The 27,010-nt window shown below is 39.5% G+C and overlaps 4 protein-coding genes across 5 annotated transcripts in view; 2 read left to right on the forward strand and 2 right to left on the reverse strand.

Annotated features, from left to right (window-relative positions):
* The window catches only part of LOC104966875 (secretory carrier-associated membrane protein 1), a 397,416-nt gene that overhangs the window by 236,474 nt on the left and 133,932 nt on the right, over window positions 1-27,010 (forward strand). The window lies entirely within an intron of this gene.
* On the reverse strand, window positions 174-3,038 carry dtwd2 (DTW domain containing 2). Its single transcript, XM_010796181.1, has 6 exons — window positions 2,848-3,038; window positions 2,522-2,612; window positions 1,791-1,885; window positions 1,484-1,682; window positions 960-1,088; window positions 174-516 (listed from the first exon to the last, which is right to left on the reverse strand). The coding sequence occupies exons 1-6, from the start codon at window positions 3,009-3,011 to the stop codon at window positions 337-339; spliced, it is 858 nt and encodes a 285-aa protein (XP_010794483.1). The 5' UTR covers window positions 3,012-3,038; the 3' UTR covers window positions 174-336.
* Window positions 3,730-7,786, reverse strand: si:ch1073-398f15.1 (cardiomyopathy-associated protein 5). Its single transcript, XM_010796179.1, has 2 exons — window positions 7,429-7,786; window positions 3,730-6,686 (listed from the first exon to the last, which is right to left on the reverse strand). Exons 1-2 carry the CDS (start codon window positions 7,551-7,553, stop codon window positions 4,454-4,456), a joined length of 2,358 nt encoding a protein of 785 aa, XP_010794481.1. The 5' UTR covers window positions 7,554-7,786; the 3' UTR covers window positions 3,730-4,453.
* LOC104966865 (homer protein homolog 1-like) lies at window positions 9,290-26,756 on the forward strand. Its single transcript, XM_010796178.1, has 9 exons — window positions 9,290-10,391; window positions 18,622-18,778; window positions 19,744-19,875; window positions 19,975-20,067; window positions 21,994-22,136; window positions 23,280-23,439; window positions 24,264-24,374; window positions 24,467-24,547; window positions 25,159-26,756. Exons 1-9 carry the CDS (start codon window positions 10,387-10,389, stop codon window positions 25,345-25,347), a joined length of 1,071 nt encoding a protein of 356 aa, XP_010794480.1. The 5' UTR covers window positions 9,290-10,386; the 3' UTR covers window positions 25,348-26,756.

A 27,010-nucleotide genomic window follows, 5' to 3' on the forward strand; every position in this document is an offset into this window, starting at 1 on the left:
AAATCCAGAATATGGTCAACATTGAAGGGCAGATTAATGGTTATCAAAGTACAAATATCCAAAATCAGTTCAGTAACGTTTTTCAAGGGGACAATATTTACTCAAATTGATGGGTTTGGATGATGGGGGAAACTCGTGTCACAGGCTCTTTAAACTACGACTTTAACCTGTCGTTATTTTTTAAAATTGAATGACAAATATATAAATTAAGTTTGCCAGCAATAAACACAAAAAAAGTCTCAAAAGGTCCAGTGGTTTCCACATGTGCGCCCTGATGCTGCTCTGATGAAACAGTCCTGAGCAGAATCAGTCGAGCTCCTCTGCTCAGTCTCTCCCTCATCTTGGGCAGACATTGTGGTCAGTGACGAGTTTCTCCATCCTCTTTATCTTGCGTTTGTTCTTGGGCATGGGTTTGTCGTACATGCCGTTCTTTAGTAAATGCTCCTTGCTATGGTGAACCTGAGCACCGTGCTGCAGCTGGAAGGAGCACAGAGCCTTCAGGGGCCTCAGCAGAACCTGGACACACAAATGGAGAAGGTGTAAACAAAATGGCTTCTTGTTGGCATTGCAACCTCTGTTTGTAACTCTCAAAAATAACCAAATCTATGTACTCCATTTTGATTTGGGTGACTTCCCACTGGTCAGTTTTTAACTTAGCTACAGTTAACAATTAATTAAACTATAACATGTACGTGAAACGGGTTGCTCATATTAATGAACCTACATGTATTTACAGCAGTTCCTCTCAGCTCTGAATCATTTGAAGGTATTTCAACTCATTTCTTTTGTTTTTACAGCCTGCGACTTTACTGTTTTTGTTCAGTGATTGCCCTCATTCCCAGACACAGGAAGCTGTTTTCAGAAACACAAACCTAAATAAATGCTAATGCTGCTCCATATCTGCTGGATGTGTTAGTAAACTGCTATATATATTAATCATCATTATTTCATCACGTCACCTCTTGGATGTCGTCATTCTGCTCCAGTATGGACAGCGAGACAGCAGCACACTCCAGCGTGGACAGGCAGATGTTGGAGGGTTGTGTGCGGATCACATACTGACTGGAAAGAGTCCTATTGAGCTGCACCTGGTGGCCCAAAGCAGAGGTGATTAGAAGGGTGAGAAATTAACTGATTTCTTTCAAATAATAAAAGTTATTTTGCCTGGAATTAAAACAGATACAATAGTTGATCTTCAATTATACCAAGTGTTTGCTACCCTTAAATTCTGGGACATAAACACTTGTTGTTACCACCAGTCCTCACTGATATCCCCCTATCAACGTGGACAAAGTGTTAAGGATTAGAACGTTTATATTTAAAATATGCTCTTAAATAGTTGCACAAAATCAACTTTAAGGCCACTGAAGAGAAATGAACATTAGTCAAATGACACCACTGAAAGGCAACGTTTGTTATCTCTTTTTGACAAAATGAACATCACATCAAACCTATGTTATTGTGAAAACACAGTTATACACACCTGTTTAGGCAGGTGGAACAGGTTGTTTTTCAGGAACATGTTTTTGGCCTGGCTCCAGGTGCCGTCTATGATGATCACATTGTGTGTCACTGTGCCTACTTCCTGGTGTTGTACCAACTCGTCCAGGTTCTGGGATTTGGGACCTGGGTACAGGATCAGCGTCCTGCTGTCCCGACACACCGCAGCCAGCTCCGGGTGCCTGAGAGGGGAAAAATTGAAGAAAAAAAACTCAATATATCTGTAAATTCAGAGACAAAAGTGTTTCAATGGTGTGGCGGAGAGCTAAAATTGGAGAATGACTTCTTACTTTTCCTCATTGAATCTCCTTCCCACTATGACATTGCATTTTCCTTGTGGCAAACAAGCAGCAAGTAGTGGCACTGTGCGAAGAACTCTGCTCTCCTGAAAGTAAACTGGAGGTTAGAAAAGGCATAACCATGAGCCTCTTATACAAATATGCCTGGTTTTCTTTAGCTATCTCATTGGAAGGAGCAGTTGATTTTTGGTTTTGAAAAGTGGAAAGAACAACACATTTAAATTCATCAGCCAGACAAAAAGAATAAACATGCAATGTAATAATACTGTATACAGGACTATTTGAAACTGGCCAATTATTAGCATTCGGCATCGCTGCTTCCATCTTTCTTATTACTTTGGACATACAATACCAGGGGCATACTTCATGAAGATGGTTGAGATAATGACCACAGTGGGCGATGCTTTAGTAAAAACAAATACTATATTGAATAATCAAAAATACAAAATATTGTTTGCCTTGCACTTTTTTTCCTGACTACGTATATACCTATTTTTGGTGTCTTGGGTATTCCCTTATGATGTACACAATTACAAAAAGAAAACAGAACACACTGAAAAAGAAGGTATGCCAAAGCTTTTGTCTGGTACTGCATGTGCACCTAACCTGACTATTGTTTTTAATAGTAGGGATGCTCCGATAGTATATAATGTATAAGCATTTCAAACAGTAGTCGAGTGTTGGGCATGTATGCCACATTTGACATGTTACTTATTACTCACCTCTGCAGGATGCTGCACTATGTACAGACATGTGGAGACCTCCAGGGGTTGTGTTGGAAGAAAAGGACAGAGACACACCTTCTGAGGGCGACTACATGGGAGGAAAGTTGAAGACTGTGATTGCACCGTTACATCCCAGCCTATAAGCCCCCATCTCTCAGTTTCAGCTGGTCTTCAGCTTTTCTTTAACGACATTAATCTGTTCCCTCATTAAAGCATGCCAGTAACTTGAGGAGAAGAATAATGGGATGAGGAGGAGGAGGAGGGTTTCCAACCAATCTAACTGGTTAGCTAGCTAGCATTAGCTTCACTTTAATTCAGCTCACCGGCACCGTAAACACGTCGGTCTTCTCTCGCCCACCTCGACCGGGAGGGCAGCCAGGTCGCCAAAAGCGTCGTTTAATCCATCTTCATTCGACGAGCTGTCACCGTTTTCTGCTCCGTTTTCTTCAGAAGAGACAGGAGAACAAAAGCTGGGACCATTGTCCATGGTGGAGTTAGCAAAAAGCTAACTTATCACCTATGCTTATCCCATGTTGTAAAACACAGCATAGAAATACACCAACTAGAATGCCTACAAACCGGTATACTAAACTGATATGTTAGCTAACTGGCTATACGAAAAATATATAAATAAAACGAAAACTTATTTCATTATTCTCTTTATTTTTATAATTATTACTGTATGTATTTGGAGAATTTGGCCAAATAAAATATTGTTTAGCTATGTGAATTAGCATATCTACTCTATCTACTGTATTTCTATGACCTAATGGTAAACCATGAACTCAAAGCTGCCACCTGTCGATGTGGAGGAAAAAAGGTGACTGAAGTAAAAGCTGATGGGAAATACTCATTCATAACACTGGATGTCTCCGATCATAATTAGGACCATAACATATTTATATTCGGTTAAAATATTTAAAATGACTAATGCTTGACCGAACCTATACTTATATTTGTTTCTTATTTATGAATTATTCCATGTGTTTATTTATGAATTATTCCATGTGTTTATTTAGAATTATCTGGTAGTTTCCTCTTTGTATGCTTAACTAGCCTTTTATAAGGATTTGGTATGATATTCTTTAGTTGTGTATTTTAAATATGTGCTGCATGGCCTATGTTGTAGCTACTTTCTTGTGACTGTAACTTAATTTTTTTGTATCAAGTTCTCTATTATAAATGTTGAATTTGATTTATTTCATGTTGCTTATTGCTGCTGTGTGTGTTAAAAAGGTGTCGAAATACAATGTGTGCTCAGGAACACTGCAGAGCTCCAGATGGGAATCTGTGGACTCAGGCATAGGAGCAACCATATCTGCAATTCTTGACATAAACCGGCTTTTTTGATTATGTCGGGGAAAATACTGCACTGTCCAATCTTAGTATAGTCCTGGCTAAAAGAAACCCTCTATACACAGTCACAAACATGGTGGTGTAACATGGAATCAGTTACACACAATTTTTTTAATTCAGCGTTAGTGTTGGTTTTGGAAAACATTAAGAAATATAGAAAGTATAATGCACATACACAGGTTTTTGACTGTTTACAAGAGGTCACGCATACTCCTGGCTGAGACGAGGTGTCAGGTTTACAGCCAGAGAGGCCTATTTTTAGCTGAAGATCCCCACTAACGTCACAACGACACATGCACTCTCACCTTTTTTATTCACACCCATGACCCTCACCTCTTTCAAACAAAACACTATAATTCATGCTCTATTGTCACAAGTCCACACTGCAGGGCCTGGGTTAACCTGGAGAAAGGAAGGAAAATGTCCTTCTCTGAAAATGTGTTCAATTACAAAAAAAACTATTTTGCAGTCTTTATAGAAAGGTTTTTCAGAAAGTACCTCTGTGATTTTAAGACATTGAATGAGTTCATCAGGGTACTTAAAAACAAACTGGCTAAATACACTATAGTTCAGTTAAAGAATAACACACTGTCCTTTATCTTTAGCTGCTTCATTTGACCTATCACTCAGTTTTTCTGGATTAACTTCTGTGTTAACCAATTCTGATGATGTAATATTTACTTCCTCTGGTTCAGTTTGTTTTGTAGCTGCTTCAGTCTCAGTTTTGTCCTCTTCTTCTACTGTTGTAGTGTGTTTTTCCTCAGCAGCAGCAGCTGGTGTTGTGTTTCTGAATGTTATTTCATTGTTATCTTCTACACTTTCAGTTTGTGGGGACTCCTCTGCAACCAAGGCATCTTCCATTAGAGCATCATTGGAGATAGGTTGCATCATTTCCTCTCCATCCCCATCTCCCTCATCTGCAGTCTCTGCAGGTGATGCCGTCTCTTTCTCCTCCACCCTCTGTTCCTTTCCACCAGCCTCCTCTTTTTCCTGCATGATATCGTCAACTGGAGTCAGAGGTGTGAGGTCGAGACATGCCTTAAAAGAGGCTGTTGCCTTTCTCCTGGGAGGAGCAACTGGCTTTTGCTTTTCCAAATCTTGTTTCCACATTTCCTGATCTGTACTGACATCTTTCTCATCCAGAGCCGCAGGATGTTCATCTGTTCTTTCCCAGAAAGGATCATCTGAGACAAACTCAAAGCTTGAGACGCTAAGTGGATCTTCTGGGATTTTCTCTACCTTAATGGAGACTTTCTTCGTCGTCTTCTGCTTGGTTTGTGTAGATGATTGGGCCTCATCCTCTTTAGGTGACAGAGGGAAAGGATCTACATCACATGGAGAAGAGTTGTCACTGGCTCTGAAGAAGTCTGTGATTTCTTCCTCTGAATTTGGCACCCCTCCTTGTTCTGGCTCAGGCAACAAATCATCAAAATCACACAGATCTTGGGCCAATACCCGAGAACCTTCCTCTGGGCTAATGACTTCTTCAGCTGGCTCCACTTCCAATGCAGGTGTCTCATCTATGAGGACATATTTCTCTAAATATCCCCTGGCTTCTCTGTCTGAATGCCTGCTGTGAAAAGACTTCTCAGATGTCAGGCTTTCTGTATCCTCTTCTTTCTCCCGACAGCCGACTGCTTCCTCGTACAGGTCAGTGTAAAGGAAAGCCATGGCTTTGGGCTCCTCCAGTAAAATTTGATCAATAATTTTGAGAGGTCTTTCTGGTAGAAAGATTGGAGTCAGGATGTCCTCTTGGCTTCCAAACAAAGTTGAACCGCTCAGTTTTGATGGGAGTCTAGAGGGTGGGCGTTCATCTTCTTTCTCTAGAGGCTTCATATAGTTGTCTGTACCGCCGTAGAATACTTCATCTAGAAGCTCGCTGCTGAATTCCTCCAGGCTGATTGTGTCTGACTTGTCATTTTCTTCATTTTTTGTTGTGGTGGTGGTGTGGTCTTCAGTCTCCGCAGTGTCCTGGATCTCAGTCCCAGCCTCTTCCTCTTCCTCTTGCTGTTCCTGCACGATCACAGCAGGACCTCCTGGAGCCTCAGCCTCAACCAAGGTGAACGCCTCAAAGTAGTCCGCATTGCCGGCAGCTGCTCTGCCTGGAGGTCGGGCCACTGGAGCCCCAGGTGGATCCATTTTATTTGGACCAATGGAGGACGAGGGATTGACCTGGTCATCACTTGCCTCGTCCATTCCTGTAAACACCAGGTCGTCATAACGAATCTCTTCACTAGCTTTAAGAACAAGGCTGTCCTCTAGATAAGAAAGGTTGTCCACCATTACTTTGCTCTCCTCTTCATCCACAGTGGCCATTTTCGGAGGAACGACAATGTTTAGGATTTCAGAGCCCTCAGACACTAATCTAAACAGCATTTGCTCTTTATCCACCATTGGATCGTTCGCTTCCTCTTCTTCTCCGTCTTCAGTTTTTACATTTAGCTGTGAAACTTCGAATAACTCCGGTCTTCCTGAGATGTTCTCAGAACTTTCTACAACTTGTTGTCCCTTTGATTTTCTCTTCCTCTCTTTAGTTCTCTTCCGTCTTGAGAACAGCTCGTCGTCCATGACAAAGAAGATTTTCCCTGCAGGAACAGACCCAGGTGTTGCAGGCCGCACTGCGACCGGAGAGCTCAGATCCACAGTTCCAGCTTCAGAGGTCCATGGCGTGCTGCTGCGACTCGGGGTCGTTTCCCATGCAATACCGCTGTCCTCGCCTTGCATAGTTACCATGGAGAAGGAGGGGTCCATCATCAGGCATTGCATTTTAGGTTGGACGTTGTCATCGCTGACAACCTCTCGTAAACTAAAGGCAGACAAACATAAGATAGTCGATATTAGAGATAATAATGCACAATCAAAGTGGGTGTTTCTATCATTTCTGTCAGAAAGTAACTTTAAACCATGTTTTTTTTCTTGTGTTTTGAAAAAGTCAGTCCGGTAAAGCTAATAATGTTAGCCAAAACGGGAAGTAGCGTCAGATGAAACCCGGTTGAAATGAACTTATTTTTTAAAATAACAGCTTTAAATGGCCTAGATTTGACAGTTTTAGCTTTTTTGTTAACTGGATTAGAACAATTTAAATATGAAAAAAGCTACAAAATAAATAATTTAGCTAATTACTTTATTATCATTGCGGAGGCTTTGGTTTGAAGTGTTTTGTCCACCCCTTGGCCAAAAGATAGAAAGCCCTCTTTGTGTAACACGATTGTAAAGTTAAATCAACACCATGGTATAACAAGTTCAAAATGTAACTGGGTAATGAATCCATGAAGGGAGAATTCATTGTATTAGGTTACATTCATTTAAGCTAGCTTTTCCTAATAGACTGAATGTATACTAAACACTTATGAGCGACACACGTACAGGTTAGTCACACTAAAGAAATCTCATATCATACGAAAAACAGATCCAATTTAATTGTGTAGAATGAGCCTCTGGAGACTTGGGAATACATGAAATAAAATGAACCATACTACACAGAAAACTTTGACTTTGAGCTGAAGTAATGTTTCCAAAAAACAATATTTAGAATAACTGATCGGTACCTGTTTCTAAGGTTCTCCACTTCATCACTGGCCTCGAGGTTTTGTCCGGTAAAATCTTCAGGTGTCAGCGCTGTCATCTCAGGGTCCACATCCGACGGTGCCACTTCTTCTGTCAGAGCATCCATTGTTGTAATATCTTGATGAATCTGCTTTCACCTCTCAACACAACTCAGTGCTGCTCTGTTGATCTCATTCTAAGCCAAGCGTGCTCCAGTTGAGTCTTCATGCTCAGCGTAATCTTGAAATAGAAGACTGGTCTTCCAGTGTTTCATCTCAAGCATTTGTAACATGCATGGAAGTTCATTTCTGTTTACACAGGATGAACCCTTGCATTTGGCATAAACAATAAATAGGTGAATCTGGGTTAGTTAGTTGTGGCCTGTGACGAATTTGAACTGAGGAAAATGCAGCATCATGTAAAATGCCTGTGTTTTATGGTTCTTACCACGTCTAAATATAATGTAGCCTGTATCCAATGTCAGGAGCCTGTCTGTTATAGCCCCACAAGTTCTAATTAGTTTGGTGTTGTTGTTGTGCAAAAGGGATAAAAAAACAAACATATTAGGCTTTAACCATGTTGTGAGAAAAGTGTTAAATAACATATTTATCAAATTTGAACCCAATAAAAACACATATGAATGGCCTAATCTAATACTTTAATGTTTAAGATGAAATCTGCATAATGTGTTTTAAATTCTACTTTTTATTGACCCATGATTCACCCAAGGCAAATATCAACCTTGCACCTGTTTATGTATATCCTGCTGCGTGTCAGGGAAACTATGTGAGAAATGAAGGACAGGAAGGTTAGGGGGGGGTTTACTTTTAGTCAACAGGTCGTATCTGTGCACAAGTTGTCTTCATGTGTAAAATACCTTCTGAAAATCAAAGTATTGCTCAATGGACATGACAAATGTAGGCTAAATGTTACCGTATTAAACGTGAACTTCCTTTAATACAAATCACATGCATAGTGGTGGATTACAAATATGTTGTTACAAGGACCATATTCCAAATCTTATAAAACTATTAGCAACAAAGTGCATGCCAAAAGAAAGAAACATCTTTTGTCAATCAATAATAACAAATATTTTCATCATCAATTAAATCGCCAATTATCTAATTGTGATTAATTGTTTGGTTTATTAAAATAGGAAGGATCTGTGCATTTAAGTACTGCCAATATCAATATTTGTCCACAAGATGGCAATCATCAGTAGCATATAATGTTGAAATAATGTGTTTGATGCATACCATACATATACAATAATGTGTTTCTGCGTCACTGATAACTACTTATACTACAAACATGTCCCACATTTTTATAAATTGATCATAATGCGGTCTTGTAATGTTTTTTGGACAAAAGAAAGACATTTAGTGATGTCCCCTTGTGCTCTATAAAACAGTGTTTGTAATTATTCATTGCCATGAAAACAAATATTTGTATAGAGTAGCCTACCAGGTTTTCTTAAAATATATAAATCCTTAATACAACAGTTTTTTCACATTTATGCATAAATAATGAATGAATAATTACAATTCTTAGTGTTTTTTTAGTGGATAACGACATTGTGCTTCCATATATACGGTAGTTTGTATTTTTGGAGTGAAATTAAAGAATCTTGAATCCAATAATATAAAGCTGAAATGGGTCATTCTGTAAAAGGGTTACTTGTTCTTATTTTTAACAGTGTGTTTCTACAATGAGGTTTAACTATCTATATACTACGAGTACATCTTTCACCACTGCAAAATGCATAGCTTTAGTATTTGAAAAAGACACACCGGATGTGAGGAAACACTTTTGCCAATTACGTCAACATTTCAGCGGTGACGTGATGACGTCGTACAGGGCAGCAGTGGTGGATGGAGCCGAGTTAAATGAATGAGATGCGGGCTGATATGGACCAGACAGGCGGATGATAAGAGGATGAACCGGCCGATGGAGCATCAGGATCATCATTTGAATCCCGGTTCAACATTTGAAGAAAAAGAACAGTAAATTGAATCAGCTATTTTTAAATCTGTGACTGCAGATACAGCCCTATACATTTTTCGGTTAACATTAACGTCGGTGAAGCTGGAGCTGTCTTCGTTGATGATGATAAAACCCTGATTATGCACCAAGTGTTTTCTCCCATACAGCGGGGATGAGGCTCTCTCTTGAAGCAGGATAGCAACCATCGCAGAGCGGGGTTAATAGAGGAATGAGCTGCAGCAGGGAACAACTCTTTAATGCCAAACTCGGTTGAAGGAATTTAATTTAATGGCACAGCGGACTGCACGAAAGAGCCAGCGTCTGAAAGCGGGATTTATGAGAAGTCGATTTATTGGACGTTTTTTCGGCTGAGGATAAGTAAATCTACATCTGTCATATTTCAGTGTTGTGTTACATGTTTGTTCACACAGGCAGCAGCTAACGGAGTAACGTTACTTTAATCCTGCTAGCAACGGGTGGATCATATTTTGCGCAGTTTTACCGGTTAGACAACCGGTCGTTCGTCTATTTCGAATAGTTTTTCTTTTTATTTTGGCAAATTTAACAGCCTAAATGATTCTATAAATCACACTGCCTTTCCTGCCTGTATGGCCCCGAGTTTAGCCCGCTAATCGTGGTTTTATGAGGAGTTTTATTTAGCTAACGGTTGCAACTACTAGTTAGCAGTCAGTGCTGCCGCTGCGTTCATCATGCATGCACAGACACGTTTGCTTGGATGAAACCATCAGACAAAAATGTACTCCAACAAGGGCATGACAGAAACAACACCACCACCAAGCCCATGTCTGGACTGAGAGGAGCTCCGTGGCCGTGAAGCCACAACAACCACAGCGGCGTTAAGTTGGACACACTGAGAAGGGGGATCAAAAGCTGAAGCTAGGCTGTTCACATCGCCCTCAAGAGACCACCGAGAGGATAATTTTCGACTCAACGAAAGAGGCAGAAATACAGCAAAAATGGGGTATGTAACAGGCATTTCAAGGTGAAGTTCTCCACCTACATGTCAGTGTATGACTGACTTTATTTTTCCAGATTTTAGCAGGGCACCAACGCTGAAACACTTTTAGCTTAGCCACCCATGGCTAACTAAATGAAGAGTTCTCCTGTCAGCTCTTATGACATACTAAAGAAAATGCTTACACCTATAAAGAAAACTTACTTACAACAAATAATAACATTCAAAAGAGGTTGTCCATCAGTATATCCACTTACAACCTCCATACTCCAAAAAGATAGAGCATTCAAAAGCTTTATTGTCATATTCACAGTAGCTACAGTGTAGTTATGGCAATGGAATCTGCATGCTCCTCCAACAATGCAACATTAACATATATACAACAAATAAAGAGACAATAAAACAGATTAGAAATAGAAAAAGGTCAAGAGAATGTTTCAAGACTAATGTGCAAGTAATGCAGGAGAAGTGAAATACATGTAGAAAAGAGTAAGATGAGCTAAAGATTAGGCTGTAATAAAGCAGGCTATGGAGAAAGGGTCAGAGGTCAGACTGTTGCTTATTTTAGTACAATATGATTAAAAGGTTGTAAGACAAAAAGTATGCTACTGTCTGCTCAATATAAAATAAATGCAAATAATTTATTTTGTGCCGCCAAATGGAAAGCAAACGTACTTAAACTAAATGATGGTCTGGTGGGGGACCAGACCATAATGATCTCCTTGCTCTTGGCTGGTGTAATGCATGTGCTTGAACCTGCAGATGTATGGTGATTCTCCTGATCAAGAGCGACCTAGTTTTTACTCCAGAGGACAGCAGATGATGTAGCATGTGATTGGTTTGTTGTCATATTGGGGCAGGGGTGGGGTGGGGGGTCGAAGCACATCCTCTGTAATTCTCAAGGCCAATGGTTATAATCCAGTCCCACAATCAATTCCACAGAACCAGAGCATGTCCTATGTGTGTACTTACCCCTATAATTAGCAAGTCACACTTCAGCTGTTCAAACAAGTACTGGAGCTTCAGTTCTTGTATAATAGATGACCGTAAACAAGCCGTCCTCCTCAGACTTGGCACTTCTGAATAAAACAGTGTCCAAGGAATATTTTCTGCTTAACCAGTTTGGAAAGTAAGTCAGAGTTCAACTTGCTGCCAGCATGTTTTCCGGTTAACAGACACATATTCTGGAAGCACAGGAATTTAAGTACAATGAACAAGCGATGATTTTATCAGGTGGCTCTGCACTTGAGTGTTTAACTTTAAAACCATTTGATAATATATGATTTGTTGAAAGATCTCCAATTAATTAATGTAACAACACATTAAGAATGAAACATTTCAGAAAATCTAAAAAGAAAGGACACTTCTTCCTTTTTTTAATCTCAGGAGTTGTGAGGGACCTTTTAAAGTTACACTTAAATTACTAATGAAAGCTGTCAATCATTAATCAAAAATGCCCTATTTCCAATTACTCAAATTTAAATATATTCGCAATTTCTTCCTCACATTATGATGATATAAGCTGACATAAGGATAACACTATGAGAACTTGTGAGGGCCTTGTTTTTGCTATTTGCTGACAACCATATCACTATTAAACCAATGGCTCAAAAGAGACAAAACAGTAGATTACACAAATGAAATAATCCTTAGATGCAGCCCTAATAATTACTTTTACCAGCAAGGAGGGTTGTGTTTGATTTTCATTTTCATAAAACTTGTTGTAAGGGTCTAGTACGGGCCAAGGAAGAACCCATTACATTTTAAAGAGCGGATTCAAATAATGCGACAGATACACAGATTATTTCTTATATGGAAGCTACTTTGGTGGAGGTAAGTGCTCTCTGGGTTCATTTCTGTCTCAAAGTGTTTCTGAGCTGATGTTGCAGGATTGTCAACTTAGCTGAGTTGGTTTCTGTTTCTTGTTCACTTTCTATGTGAGTCTTGTCATATATTACACATATTACAGTGTGGTCGAGAGAGAGAGAGAGAGAGAGAGAGAGAGAGAGAGAGAGAGAGAGAGAGAATATGTTTGCAGCTCATGCCCAGCCGTGAGTCGCATGGTTGTTACCATGACAACGCAGCAGCTGAGTTAGTAATGCAGGTTTATTTCTCTGCAGCCGTCCGTGCTCAAACACAGTATTTGATGAATGAATGTAAACTGTTTTCTATTGTTAAATTAAAATGCCCTTTTTGTGAAGTGAAGCGTAGGAAGGCATTCAATTGAGAATAAAATGAAATAAGGACGACATTTGTTTTAGAATTGTAAGAGTTTTGGTCCCAAAGATTTATTTAGTCAGACGTTTTCTGATGCTTTTTCATTTTGACCAATTTTCCTTACTTTCTTATCTTATGAGTACATTTCTAGTGAACACAGGGTTAAAAGTGAGGCTTTTTCAAGATTCTTTGTCGAGATTCTTGGATATCCAGATCTGTCGATTAAATCAATCGAATATAGTCGTGTGTCAATAAACTAAGAGTTTCTTTAGTCAAAGACAGCTCTCACAATTCTTTCATTAATCAATAGACGATGCAGAACCCTAACCCTAACCCTAACCCAACCATCAATCAGTTAATCGAGAAAATAAACAGATCAATTGATGATGGCACTTGAAGAAGTACCTGTATCATACAAAATAATTAAATTAAAATGACTCTTCCTAGATGTTAGGATGCACTTTAATGTCATTAATAAAAACTATTTTTGCGTTGTTTAGATAAAAACTAAAGACATTAAAAGACATTCAAATATTAGATGAGTGTACATGAAAATAAGTTGTTAATTGCAGCCCTACTTAAAATGTACGTCATCAATAAATACTCTTTAACGATTCAGGTAAAGAGGTAGACAGAGGGCAACCTTTATCATAAATAAGGATAACATAACTTCTCCCATGAATCCAAGCTGACTCTAAATATGGCATCAACAGGACTCAATGTCCTGAGTGACTGATTTGCAACTGTCGCGATCAAATCTGAGCTCATGAACTTTAAGCCGCAGACACTACATGTCTTTGTTTCCTGGTATGCAAACAAACATTTGTGTGTCTGTGTGTCTTCTGTTTGCTGCTGCTTCTAAGTGGAGAGCTGCTGATTTGATAACATCTGCGGTCAGATTCCTCTGTCAAAGCTCCCGTCATTGAGACATGACTGCCTCAGTATGTTTCATTGTGACAAGGGATTATGGGCTAACAGTCGCCTCACACTCATTGAGGGACACACAAACACACACTCACACACCATGAGGGCAGATTCTGATCTAGGCCACGCTGTCAGACTAATGACACCCTGAAATGTTGAATAACCCGCTAAATGTGGTCAGGGCACACACTCTGAAGTCATAGTGTTTTCCAACAATCAAATTAAAGAAATTACTGTATCTAGTAATGCCTCTTATGCTGATTCATGTTTTTCATCTTAAAATGACGCTAAAGCTGTGTTTTGTCTTACTAAAACCATGAAAGAACACAAAGTATTTGTTGTGATAAATTGGCCCCATACAGATAGCTGCGGAAAGAATGAACAAGCCTACCTGTATTGTTTTTGTTCGCCTGCCCCTGACGTCTTGCTGCATTTGTAGGTTGCCGTAGTAGAAGGACACTTATCTTGTTTGCATCATTTCATTGTGTTTTACCATTTTGTGGTATGAAGACAACTACTTCTCTATTGGTTAAAACCCACTGAGGCCACAAACATGTGTCAACGTATTACTTGATAGTGTGTTAACATTTGATATGCCCCTGTCGTGGCCAAAATCATAAAGAAATAAAACTGATAAGTTAACCCAAAATATAACTGCCACTAAGGAACCAGAAAACGAATTGTAAGATGACCCAAGTCAAGACAAGATGGTACATTTATTTGTCGATCAAATATCATCCAAAGTACAACATTTCCAATATATTCCCTGTGCCTTTCCTATGCTGTGCTTGTTTCGTTCTGGTAAAAAACGATATGCCTACTGGTGCTCGGGCTCCCAACACCACCTGCCCCAATATATACTATTACACCAGGTGCCCAAAGATGCCTTCAAAATAAAAGCATTCAAAACGACTTTTACAAACTTAAATAAAACCAGGAAATAATAATACATTTACTATAAACAGAACAGCAAGAAAATACATTTTTAACTATTCAATAATATAAAGCAATCTAAAGCTCTAAAATTCCCCTTTTAAAAGCTAAATATATTTATTTTTTTGTAACCAGAAAATATCCATATTGAATCCAAAAATATTTCCAAACTAGATCTCACGTTAACTTTGTGTTGGCTGAATTAGTTTTCACACAGATAACTCATTGGCCTTCTGTGTTCCTTTTGAAAGAGAAGAATACAAATATATGCAAAATTGTATTGAGTCACCAACTTAAGGCTTCAGCTAGTTTACAGTGTCTTCTACAGATATGAGAAATATCATTCACTCAAATAATTGTAGGAACCAGCAGTCAGGGACTACACATGAGAATCCTGACTATTATTGACCTCTGTGTGAAAACAATAACCCATTGCATTTCAATAGAAAAGCTGCCTCTGTTATCATTGGTAATGTGACAGGCAAGGTGAGAAACCTTTAAGCCAACCTCTCAAACTCTCCTTGTCTTTAACCTCGCTGGTTTTACATACCAACTGTGCTGAACATGTCCTGACTCCTGATAGACAACATGGAAGACTGGTTTTAAGCAAATCATGTCCGAGGAAGTGTAATACCTTCATCATGCTCACACGGAAAAACCTCCACAGCAAAGATGACACAACTACACACAAATTACATGAACTCTCAAAAGAGTGTATCAATGGGCAAATTACAGATCCCAAACATTTTATATTATTTTACTTTCCTACTTTTATTCTTTAATACATATTCATTTATTAATGTACCATATTTGATGTTTTCAAGTGTTTGGATTAGCAATGTAACTTAAGTTATCAAATCAATATAGTTGAGTGAAAGCATAATATTTCCATCTGACATGTAGTGAGGTAAAAGTATAAACTAGTATCAAAGTAAAGTATCTCAAAATTGTATTTGCAGTACTTACTAATCTGTTTTTAAATTCCACCCTTGGTGCTGCTCTACTGAAATACTATTTAACACACTCGGTCAGATATAGTACAGTATTTCTCTCCTGCGTGTTTGAGCTGGTGTGAATCCCGTGTGCACGGCCTCGTGTTCCCACCATCTCTTTGATTAACTGTGTCTATCTTTAAATAACATCTGCTGACTTAATTAACACACTGAGACGTGAGCAGAAGATCCCTCAGAGGCTGAACAACTGCTGTGTGTCCCAGAGGGGAATGCCAGCCGACCAATCAAATGTACCCCTCCTGGAAGACTATCATCTTGGGACCAAAACTAGATCATTAAAAGAGTTCAGTTTCAAGATTAAGTTGTTACTAATGTCCAGCAGTGGAATATAAATAAGTGAGTTAACTCAAGAACTCTACTTAACATTTGAAAATGACTTGGGTTTTTCCATTTTATACTACTATATAATCTACATCTCACACTATTGAAGGTTTTCCTCCACTACTTTAGTCTCATAACTAAAGAGAATATGTTTAAGTTATATTTTTAACACCCTTAATATCCAGTGAAAACCATGTGTGTAAGATATGTTGCATTTGTTTGTTTTTGATGAACTGAAATAACGCTTTTATATGGCCAAAAGGTTCTTTTATGATTGGCTCATTAAATATTGAAATGTATATATCATGATATAGCATGTTTTCTGTTAATTCATGTAATTGATTTTGGACATTTCCAAACAAAGTCGGGTCAGGACATCTCCAGGCATGAATCTGCTCTTAGTTTCTTATGGATTTATTTAGACAGTTCCAGGATTCTTTTAGCTTTAAATCCAAGACCTTGCACATTTATTTTCATTCATAACAATGTTTGGAAGCCGCCCAGAGCCCGATGATCTCTGTCCGTCGGGCCAGGTGCCTCCAGGTCACCTTTACTGTCTCAACCTGCTGTTCAGCTCTGGTCTGCACACATTCACACATACAAGGCCTCACAGGTTTTTTTGACATCCTGACGCTTCTTCCTTTGGCCAAGTCATTGGAGCATGTCACTTTTTGCACTGCCTCTGTAGCAGGTAGAAAACAGGATCTCCACAGCTACATCAGCCAAAACAAAGAGAAGAGACGCATACATCTACTCGCTCTACAGTATCGATCTGAGGCCATGTGATCTCAAATCAATTGACATGCTGTTTTTCAATTTGTCAAATCTCCGTTTTGTCATGCGAGTTGTTCGGGAGCTGCACTGTCTGCATTGAGACATGTAGAGCATTCACTACACATTTACCACCAACACACAACATCTCTAGTCTAAACTGTCATATAATTCAGGAAACAGTAAATGGTCCAGTTCCTGATGGTTCTCCATGTCGGAAACGGCTCTGCTGCAACTGCTCAGAAACTGTTTCGAAAACCATCTAGAAGCAAATTAGAATGTCTGCAATTTTTCTTTCGATGAATAATTCCCGTTTGATTAAAGAAAGAAATCTTAGGACCAACGCACAAGGTTTATAATTTCTATTCTTCATCCAAGTAACATCCTGCATTTCTTATTCAATGTTTTATTCAAGTGTTTGATTTAACACAAGCATCAAAAACTAGAAATGAGCCCACACCTAAAAAACAAACGGTATATTAAAATGCTCCTCGGATGGTCACGTTTCCAAAGTTGGAAAGACGTGTTTCCGACCTGGTCATGAGCTTTAAACCGTTATGTGTAAACAACATGGAAGCTACAAACAAGATTGATGGTATGTATTTGCTCAAGGCATTTAAAAACACTTAGTAGAATTAACATAAATCAGGAACAACATTTTGCAATGTTTTCCTACACCACATCTCCCGCAGCACAAATCTTGGAATTTAAGTGTTTTATTTCATATTTTGCATTTCATGTTTTACTGTAATTGTGATATACAGCAGAATAAATATCATTAAGATGGCCAAAATACGATCTTCATGATTGTTTGTATGACATTATCTTTGTCAAGCTTCAATGAGGCTTTATTTGAATCTAAATCATTTGTAATGACTTGATCCCCCCTGGCTGTAAAGGTTCATTAACTCTGTCTAATGGAGTGATCCTGGAGTTATTAGGAATGTATTTGGGTTTTGGAACAATACTGACAATCTACATAATGAAGCACATTTAAATGTTTGCAGATGTATTTGATTTTACACCATACATTCTTTAATGTATTTTTCCTACCAAATCACTTCTTGCAGATACAATGTGAATTGAGTATGCTTACTATCTGTCCTCATGTGCCACCTTAAACTATTTATTTAAATATTTACCCTTTGTACATAAACCCACTTGTTCTCGGTGTGAAGGCCTAATGGCTGTGTGTGTTCCCCCCTCGCTCAGTCACTGTTAGTGCTGCAACACAGCCAGCTGGTGAATTATGGATGTGCTGGGATCTGTGAGCTTTTTTTCTCTCACCTTCCTCTGATTCAACACATTCCTCAATACTCTCAGTTCCTCTGGCAGGGCGGTGTTATTATTCACATGGTTACTGGTGTCCTTTAGCCATGTCAGCGATGCAACTCTAGGAATGGTCCTTTGGCTCTAACATCGATTGGATAGATTGTAGACACATTCATTGTCCCCGGAGGATAAAGCCTACACACACTGGTGCTTCCCTGACTTCATTGTGAGGTGGACATTTACATTTTTCAGTGAAATGTCTCGAAAATAAATCACTAGATTGCCACAACATTTGGTTCAGACCTTCATGTTCCCCTTGGCAATCCATTTTATTTTTGAAATGCTTTGGTTTCTGACCAAATATCTGCTTAACCAATGACATTCCTGTGTGCTTCCGGTGCTTAGATTACTTATAACAGATGTTTGCTAAAATGCTAAACTATGATTTTGAACTTGGTAAGCATAAAAAACGTAAACATTCTTACCTTCACTGCGCCTATAAACAGCCTTGCAAAGTTAGAATGGAAATCTGCAAACTTTGGTCTTGTTTATGTATTATTGTTATTAATCTACATGCACACATTGTTTGCTGAAATGTGTCAGCAGGAGTGATTTAAGGGTTTCTAACTTGATCTATTATGGTGTAACCAAGCTTATTTCTTCTCTTTAAAGGCCGGTATTTAGTTACGGCATATTTAAAAATGAACTGCAAACTTGAGGCCCTTTGCACGGATACTCTTTCTGACTCTTCCATCTCCCCCTCCTTCCTCCCCCCTCTCCCACAGAGAGCAGCCCATCTTCAGTACCCGGGCCCACGTCTTCCAGATCGACCCCAACACCAAGAAGAATTGGGTTCCCACGAGTAAACATGCTGTCACGGTCTCATACTTCTTCGACTGTACCAGGAGTGTATATCGAATCATCAGTCTGGATGGATCTAAGGTGTGTGTGTCAAGCATTCACTGCAGTGTGTGTGTTGTTCCTTCTTCTAATGCAGAACCAGAGAGGCCCAACTTAACTTATCTTGTTCCATAACTACACGTGATATTCAATATTTCCCACGTCTGCTCCCAGTTCCTCTGCCTTGTTTACCTCGGCTCGGAGGCAGTGGAGGAGGCGTTGGGGCTGTCACATGTATCTTTGTGGCAGTGATTATTTTAGTCCTGAGCGGGGTGCAGGGGTGGGGTTACTGTAGCATGGTTATGTAAGAGCTTCTCTGGGTGGCTCCTGCTGTGGTTGGAGCAGCAAGTTTCTGCTGTGTTCTGCTGGAAATAGCAGAGATCGGGTGGGCCGGTGCTGGAGGACTTTTCTATTCAGACAAACAATACGTCCTCTCAGCAGAGAAGAAGAAAACAGAGACAGATGTCACACAGAGAGAAAGGTTTCTGGTTGAGTTTCTTTCAAAATTCCACAAGTGGGACTTTTTTTGAAAACACTTGAAACACTTTGAAAATGCCTGTAGATTTCCTAGACCAGTTTAAAGTTGTGATCCCATAAAACAAAGCCTTGTCCACCACTTGTTTTCAGTGCAGCCAAAGACTGGCTTTTTAATATCAGTATTCATTGACTGCTTATTTCTTTGCACATGCATCACTGTTGTTGTTCTAGCTTTCAGAGATTTTTGTAATTTTTAGCAATATATATAAACTGGAAATGGGATTTTCTCATGGAACCCTGAGACTGAAGTTTTTAGAGAACAGCCGAGAAACAGTGTATGAGAAATATTGATTTATTTTGTATGTGAAACTTCTTTATTAAGCATTTATATATATCAAAATCCTTTTGTTTTAGAGAACAAGAGATCACTACCTTCTCTCATTGCTTTGAATGAGAGAGCCCTGATGGTTGAAAATAAAATATGATGTGTTTGACAAACAAAATATTTCTTTATACTTTGTCCTCCGCAGGCAATTATCAACAGCACCATCACCCCCAACATGACGTTCACCAAGACGTCTCAGAAGTTTGGCCAGTGGGCCGACAGCCGGGCGAACACCGTGTACGGCCTGGGCTTCTCCTCTGAGAGCCAGCTGGCCAAGGTGAGAGTCTGGTTGAAATATAAGTGTTTATACTTTCCCATTTAAAAACATTAGCGTTGTGTTTTTGAGCGTCAGTTTTACCATCTCCTTATTTTTTAGTTTGCAGAAAAGTTTGCTGACTTCAAGGAGGCGGCGCGGTTAGCGAAGGAGAAGTCTCAGGAGAAGATGGAGCTCAGCAGCACTCCCTCTCAGGTAACACCATCAACACCCCTGCTACGTCCTCTAGCATGAAACACTGCTCACGTGTACAGACATATGTTGCTTCTAGCTTTTATATTTTACTATGTAGTGTTTATGATTTTGTATCTTTTGAAGAACTGCAAAAAGGAGTCCAAAACAAATGTCCTTACAAGGATAATAAAGTGTTTTTTTTTATCATAGCTAACATGACGATTAGTGAGTGAAAAATGGCAGCAAATAGAGATAACAATGTAAAAAAATGACACGTGAAGCCCCTCCTTCTTACACAAGTAACATTAGCATTACAAAGTTTTGCTAGCATGCATCCTTTTGTTTCGGCTGCAACTGGAGTGTAAAGCATTGAGACATCATCATTTTGGATGTATTACGTTGGTATCTTTTGTACTTCCTGCTGTTAACCATCCAAATATACCAGACTGCTATAGAAACATAGAGCCAGATGTCTATAGCATAAAGTTCACATGCACCTTAAAACAGATGTTTCTTGATCTTTATTTTCAGTGCAAAACTATCCACCACTTTATACAAACTCTCTGCTAGTTGCTAACAGCTACATCTGCACACTGACACTGACACACTTGTTCCTGAGATTTAGAGGTTGTTACTTTCTAAGATTTTGAAATGAAAGGCACAAAAACTCTTCACCTGGATTCTTTCTGGTTTAGTATGTTTTACAGTGGAGTACCCTTTTCTTTTAGAATCAGTGTTAATTCAATGTCAATAACCTTAGTAAGGAGTCTCAATTTGACATCAAAGCCAACCTAGGATAATTAGAAATGGATTGAAACTAATGGTAATGTCACATACTGTGCTGTTTTGTTTTTCACTCATATCAGCATTAGCCTCACATTAAAGCCACTACTCTAACACCTCTCTGCTCTCCCTAATGAATCCTCCTCAGGGTGGCGCTGTAAAAAGGAATGTGTTGTCAGTCAAACCTGGTAAAAAGAAGGTAAAGAAGAAATGAAATGACTATGATGGCCCTTTTCCCCCAAGTCTTACCCTCAGTTCATGATTCAAACTCCATTCAGGTGTCTCCCATGCAGTGTTATTACCAAAACATATTTATTTCTAAACGACGGGATGGATTTCTCCATATGTATTAAGTCCAGGCTTATCACTTGTTATTTTTTTTCAGGAGAATCACATTTGTAATGACCATGATCTCCTTAAGACTAACAGCCTAACTACCAGAAGAACCCAGTCTTTGTGAATTCATCCCACATAACCCTCCGGTTTTCCTTTCATGCTCTCAGAAAGTGACAGTGATCTGCACTAAGGGATGTTTGATCACCTGACACGTGACAATTATATGACGTTTCTTTAGAGGAATTCAATCAAAGATCTAATATGCATGTGCAAATGTTTCAAATATTCAAGTGTTAAGAGATGAACTGGAATGTTAGACCAGTAGAATGGGCACAAAAAACAATCCTAGCTTTAAGCCTCGCTAACTACATTCCACAGAACATCCTGTACATTTTTGAGAGCACAGAATGATTTACACTTTCATGTTTTTGTTTGTTTGTTGTGTCATGATCCAAATGTAAAGGGATAGTTCAGCTTTTGTGAAAACATATTTGTTCCCCCTTTTTGCTGATGTTTGGAGGAGAAGATACCACACCGCTATCTACATTAAACATGAAGCTACAGCCAGTTAGCTTAGCTTAGCATAAAGACTGTACACAGGGGGAAATAGCTAGCCTTGCAGTTTTTGATTCATAATCAGCTGGATTTGAAAGACCAAGGCTAGCTGTTTCCCCCTGTTTCCAGTCGTTGTGCTAAGCTAAGCTAAGCTAGCTCTCTCCTAGCTTCATCTTCATTTTCAGCATGGCAGCGAACACATTTTTTCCTCAAATGTTGAACTGTTCCTTCAACAGATAATAACATCATTTTCTTTTGTCCCCCATGTGTCAGGAGTCCATCCCGGGGGATCTGCTGTCTCCTTTATCTCCAGACACCATCAACGGCACGGAGCTGGAGCGTGTCACACCTGACACGCCTCAGCACATCGAAGCCAGAGCAGAGCCATCCCATAAAACACTGCCTCCCTCACACAGGTGAGCCACAGCCAGGTTAACCCAGGATCAGTCAGAAACAAAAGGAAGCTAATGTTACCAAGTATTGCCTTCCTCTTTGTACAGTAGTGTGTATTTAACAGTTTTCACCGCTGAGTGGCAAAGACAACCACCATTTCCGTTTACCTCAGAGCCGAGCATCTACCATCAACACACACTGCATTTAGTTTTCTTCAGTTACTTTGGTTGATCCACTGTCCACCATTTTTGTTACCAGGATGGTGGCCAATAGCTACCAGCAAAAAACAGAAGCAAAACTCTACCCCTGCTTTATTCGCGCAATTGTTGGCACACTTTTTCTGTGCAGTAATTTGAGAGTACATTTTCCTTGGAGGTGATACAGAGAAAAATGCACAGTAAAAGCTAATTATTATTATTAGGGAAACTAACCTAAATGCAGATGATTTCATTATTATTCAGACATTACATTGTGAAATCAACTTCTACTTCCCCTATCTCATGACCAGTTTAAACTGGTTCCATAGTTTACGGTCTTCTCAATTTTCATTGCACCTGTGTTTTTTATTTTTTCAGGAATGTTTTTTTATATGCTTGTAGGATTCTTTTTTTATTGTAAAGTGTCTTCGTGTACTTAGAAAATATTATTATTATATTCAATATATACTTATATTTACTTCACATATATACACATTTATATACATATACGTTCAAGCACAAAAATCGTCTATCGTCTTTTCTTCTCTTAATAACGTTTCAATTGTAATCCTGATCATATAAAGGTCCCATTCAGGACTGTGTGTAGCTTCCTCTCCGTTAGCGACTCTGTGGTGCTGATTTAAAATGGAATTGGCACAGAGTGCTGCGGCTCCTGTCGATTCCTGCATTCATTATTAATCTGGTCCCCGGGCCTCCGGACAGCATTAAAGCATTACATTAAAATACTGAAAAGCTTCCTATTAATTATAAACCACTGGATGAGTGGGGATAGTTTTGTCAGTTGTGCTTCAGGGGATATTAATGCTGCAGGAAGACTTTAGAAAGTTATCCATGTAGAAATGAAAGCTCTTTTTTCTCAAATACCCACGATAATCACACAACCTTGTACTCCAAGTTGGACATCAAATGTTAAAGAGCCTCTCTAATGGTCTCTCCCTCACATCCCAGTTCCTCCAGTATGAATAAGCACTGGGAGGCGGAGCTGGAGGCTCTGAAGGGGAACAACGCCAAGCTGACGGCCGCTCTGCTGGAGTCCTCGGCCAACGTGAAGCAGTGGAAGCAGCAGCTGGGGGCGTACCAGGAGGAGGCGGAGCGGCTGCACAAACGGGTAACACTGCACACGTGATCCCATCCTTTGAAAGCTCACCTATCATGCTATATTTGAACAATATATTATAGGGCCATATCTATACAAAACATGTCTCTGAAGTGTTTTGCTCAAAATACAGATCACCTATTGTAGCCATGCGACATACCCCTCTATTTCAGCCCTGTTACAAAAGGGCTGATTCTGGGTCAGTAGCTTCGAATGTAACCGAGCTGCTGCTGGCCACGCCCCTTTGGAGCGTGCAGGCAAGCAGTGAGCTGCAGAGAGAAGAGAAGGATGGTAACTCAGCAGATACTCAGCTAAACTCTGCCGTGATTAAACGCCATGTTATGTTCCAAACCACTTCAAGGATTATTTCGGAAACAGTATGGAGCTCAAATGCTTTTTCTCTCGCCGGTTTACCACAAGGCGAGTTCCTTTTTTTATCCGGCTTTTTTACACATATTCTCTCCAGTACAGGTTAGCTCTGAGTGTTAGCGATGCTTGCTAATGTAAACAAAGACCATATTACGTCCAAAACAGTTGGCGCGTTGTTTCTGATAGCAACGTTTCTGATAGGGCTGTGGGTGTAAAGCCAGCCCACATTTGAGTAATGTCGTCATGACCGCAGCAAATCTGGATCAGCTCCGTTGTTCCCCCACTTTTAGAGATGTGGGTACGGAGGAAAAGAGAGAGGGTTTTAATTTCTGAAACTTTGTGAGTTCCCTGGCACACTGGGGACACATATGTATAAAATAGATCAAAAAGTGCATTTTGCAGAGCAGGTGACCTTTTAAAAGTTCACTTTGACTATGTTCTGATGAAGATTATTGTTTGTGTTCCAGGTGACGGAGCTTGAGTGTGTGAGCGGCCAAACCACAGTGATCAAATCCCAAAAGACAGAACTCAACCAAACCATCGAGGAGCTGGAGGCGGCGCTGAAGGCCAAGGAGGAGGTACAGGGAGTGTGTTACTAAGACATTCTAATGAAGTGTTACACAGCTTGTTTCATCTTTTAATATTCATTCTTTCTCTTTATACCCTACAGGAGTTAGAGAGACTTAAAGAAGAGGTGGAGAGTGCCAATGGCTTTCAGTTTAAGAAAGAGTCCCTTTCACAGAAACTACAGGTGAGCAAAGCGTTACATGATAGCATGTGGCTGCTAATGCTGCATTCAGGTTCTTCTGAAAAGGCTATGTATAAGCGCAGCTAATACTCAGCCTTTATACATTTTGTGAATTTATAACTGCTCTAATATCTCAAACTTTGCTAAAAGTGCTCAGAAGTCTTCACAAGCTGATGATAAATTGGCCACTAAGCCACCATTTCCTGCAGTGCGTTGAAAGTGAAATACATTTGAAAAATCAATACCCCAATATTGGCTCTGTTGCAAATATCTTCTGTCTGTGTGTATCACCCTATTTTGTCCAAGGCATCCTTTTTTCTTACCTTTTTCTCTAACTAATCGATATCAACCTGAATTATCCAGTATCGGTAACGCTATTAAACATCAGACAAGCCATAGTTGAGAGTTTTATGTTCACACTTCATGTACACTTTTAACTGCATTACGCATTTTAAGATATTTTAAATTGATAAATATATAATATATATCGATATAGATTTGGATCCTTTTTGATTCATTTTAAGATGTTCAGAGTTAAAGACCAGTTGGGAACTACCTTGTTGCACTAAATCTTCAACATTTACGGTAAACCTGCGCGTGTTGTTTGTCTCCAGGACACGGAGTCCAGGAACCAGGCGTTGGAGTCACGGCTGAGCGAGCTGGAGCAGCGCCTGGAGGGCCAGCAGCAGGAGCGCGAGGCGTTCAGGGACAGTCTGCGCTCGCTGCTGGAGCTGCTGGACGGGAAGATCTTTGAGCTGACGGAGCTTCGCGACACGCTGGGGAAACTCCTGGAGAGCAGCTAGAGACGAAACACTGTTAACACATCTCATCATCGTCATCATCACAGCCAGCGCCAGGAGGAAGAACACCTGCATGTTGGCCCTCACTGACAGAACTTGAATTAGTTTTGTCTCCACATGTATACGTGTGAAAGTTTACACACAACCTGATGCATTTACGGTACACACTTTTTTTGCTACGTCAGATTTGTACATGTTTACAAACCAGCCGAGCGAACGAGGCTTTGCTCGTCGGATCATGCCTTCCCTGGAATATTCTTTACATTAAAAAAAAAACAGAAATTGAATCTCCGTTTGCGGGGACATTTTGCTTCTTCAATCATGCAGACTTTTTATTATCGAGCTAACGAGCTGCGCATTATTTTCCGAGCTTCACTTCGGTGCATTCAGCTGGAGCCGGGGATTGCTCCTTTTTCCTTTTCATCATCAGCCAAATGAACACTAGGAGTCAGAGGAGAAGGACTCGAGCTTTTCTTCAACACTCTGATTCATTTTTAAACTCTTGAGGAATGTCATGAAGAGAAAACTACAAATGTTCCTCCTGTGACTGAAATCCATCGAGGGACTGCCAAAAAAAAGAAAAAGACTTATATTCTTCTACAATAGTTGAGCAATACAAAAAAAGGGAGCATCAGAGTGTAACACTTTCCACTCTCACTTTCAGGTACTTCTCTCTCGGACATGTCTAGACCCCAAGCGATTTTATTCACTTTCTTTCTATACACTTTTTTAAAGAATAGTGCACTTGTAAAAATGGAGTTTGTGTGTATGAGTGAATTCTCTCCTCTTGTTTCTGTTGCGACTTTAGGTGCAATGATTGAATCCTTTTTTTGTCGTTAATTATTACTAACTGTTACTGATGATGTACAAAAGCAAAAGGACTTTATTTACACGTCATCTTTTTTTATTGTCTGGTACGTCGGTGTTGATTGAGTTTTGTTTTTATCGGAAAAAACTGGCAATATTTTTGAACTATTTATGAAAATGAAAGGAGAGTATAAGGAATGAAGCATAGGTTGGGTTTGCAGAGAATCTATTTTCTTTTGCCAAATAATGTTTTCCTGTACAGATTTGAATTGTTGCTGATGTTGCCTTTGACACGCATCAATGGTAGCAAACTAGCGGTACTTTCTTTTTTGTGGGATTTACTGTTGCCAAAAATTCAGCGACGTTAAGAGGAATGGTATATAATTCACCTGAAGAACACTATTTAAGGGCTTGTTGTTAGTTCGGGTACATTTGGGAGACTTGAATGATTTTAGCGTTGACTTTATCACGTTGAACATTACGAATATTGCAGCTTGAAAGGGAAAAAAAAACATTTGAAAAAACTTTTAAATGTTGATTATACCACATGCTTAAAAAACACAATTGTAATTTTGAGTTTTTGGTAAAAGAACAGTAAAATGAAACTAATGAGGTCGTGTCTTATTTTCACAAACTGGTCTTCAACACTTTCATGTTGCACATTGGCTCCTATTGGTGGAAGAAGTATGCAGATATTAACATAACTACAAATAGCAATACTACACACATTCAAAAGCACTATGTAACACTTGTGTTTCTATTAGCTAGTGCTTCAACACATTGTACGTGAGGGGCGGGACATCTCTGAGCGGTTGACCAATCATAACAGACCCAGCCAGCTAACCAATCAGAGCAGGCT

This window comes from Notothenia coriiceps, unplaced genomic scaffold (assembly GCF_000735185.1).
Source record: "Notothenia coriiceps isolate Sejong01 unplaced genomic scaffold, NC01 NC01_scaffold00037250, whole genome shotgun sequence".
NCBI classification, from domain to species: domain Eukaryota; kingdom Metazoa; phylum Chordata; class Actinopteri; order Perciformes; family Nototheniidae; genus Notothenia; species Notothenia coriiceps.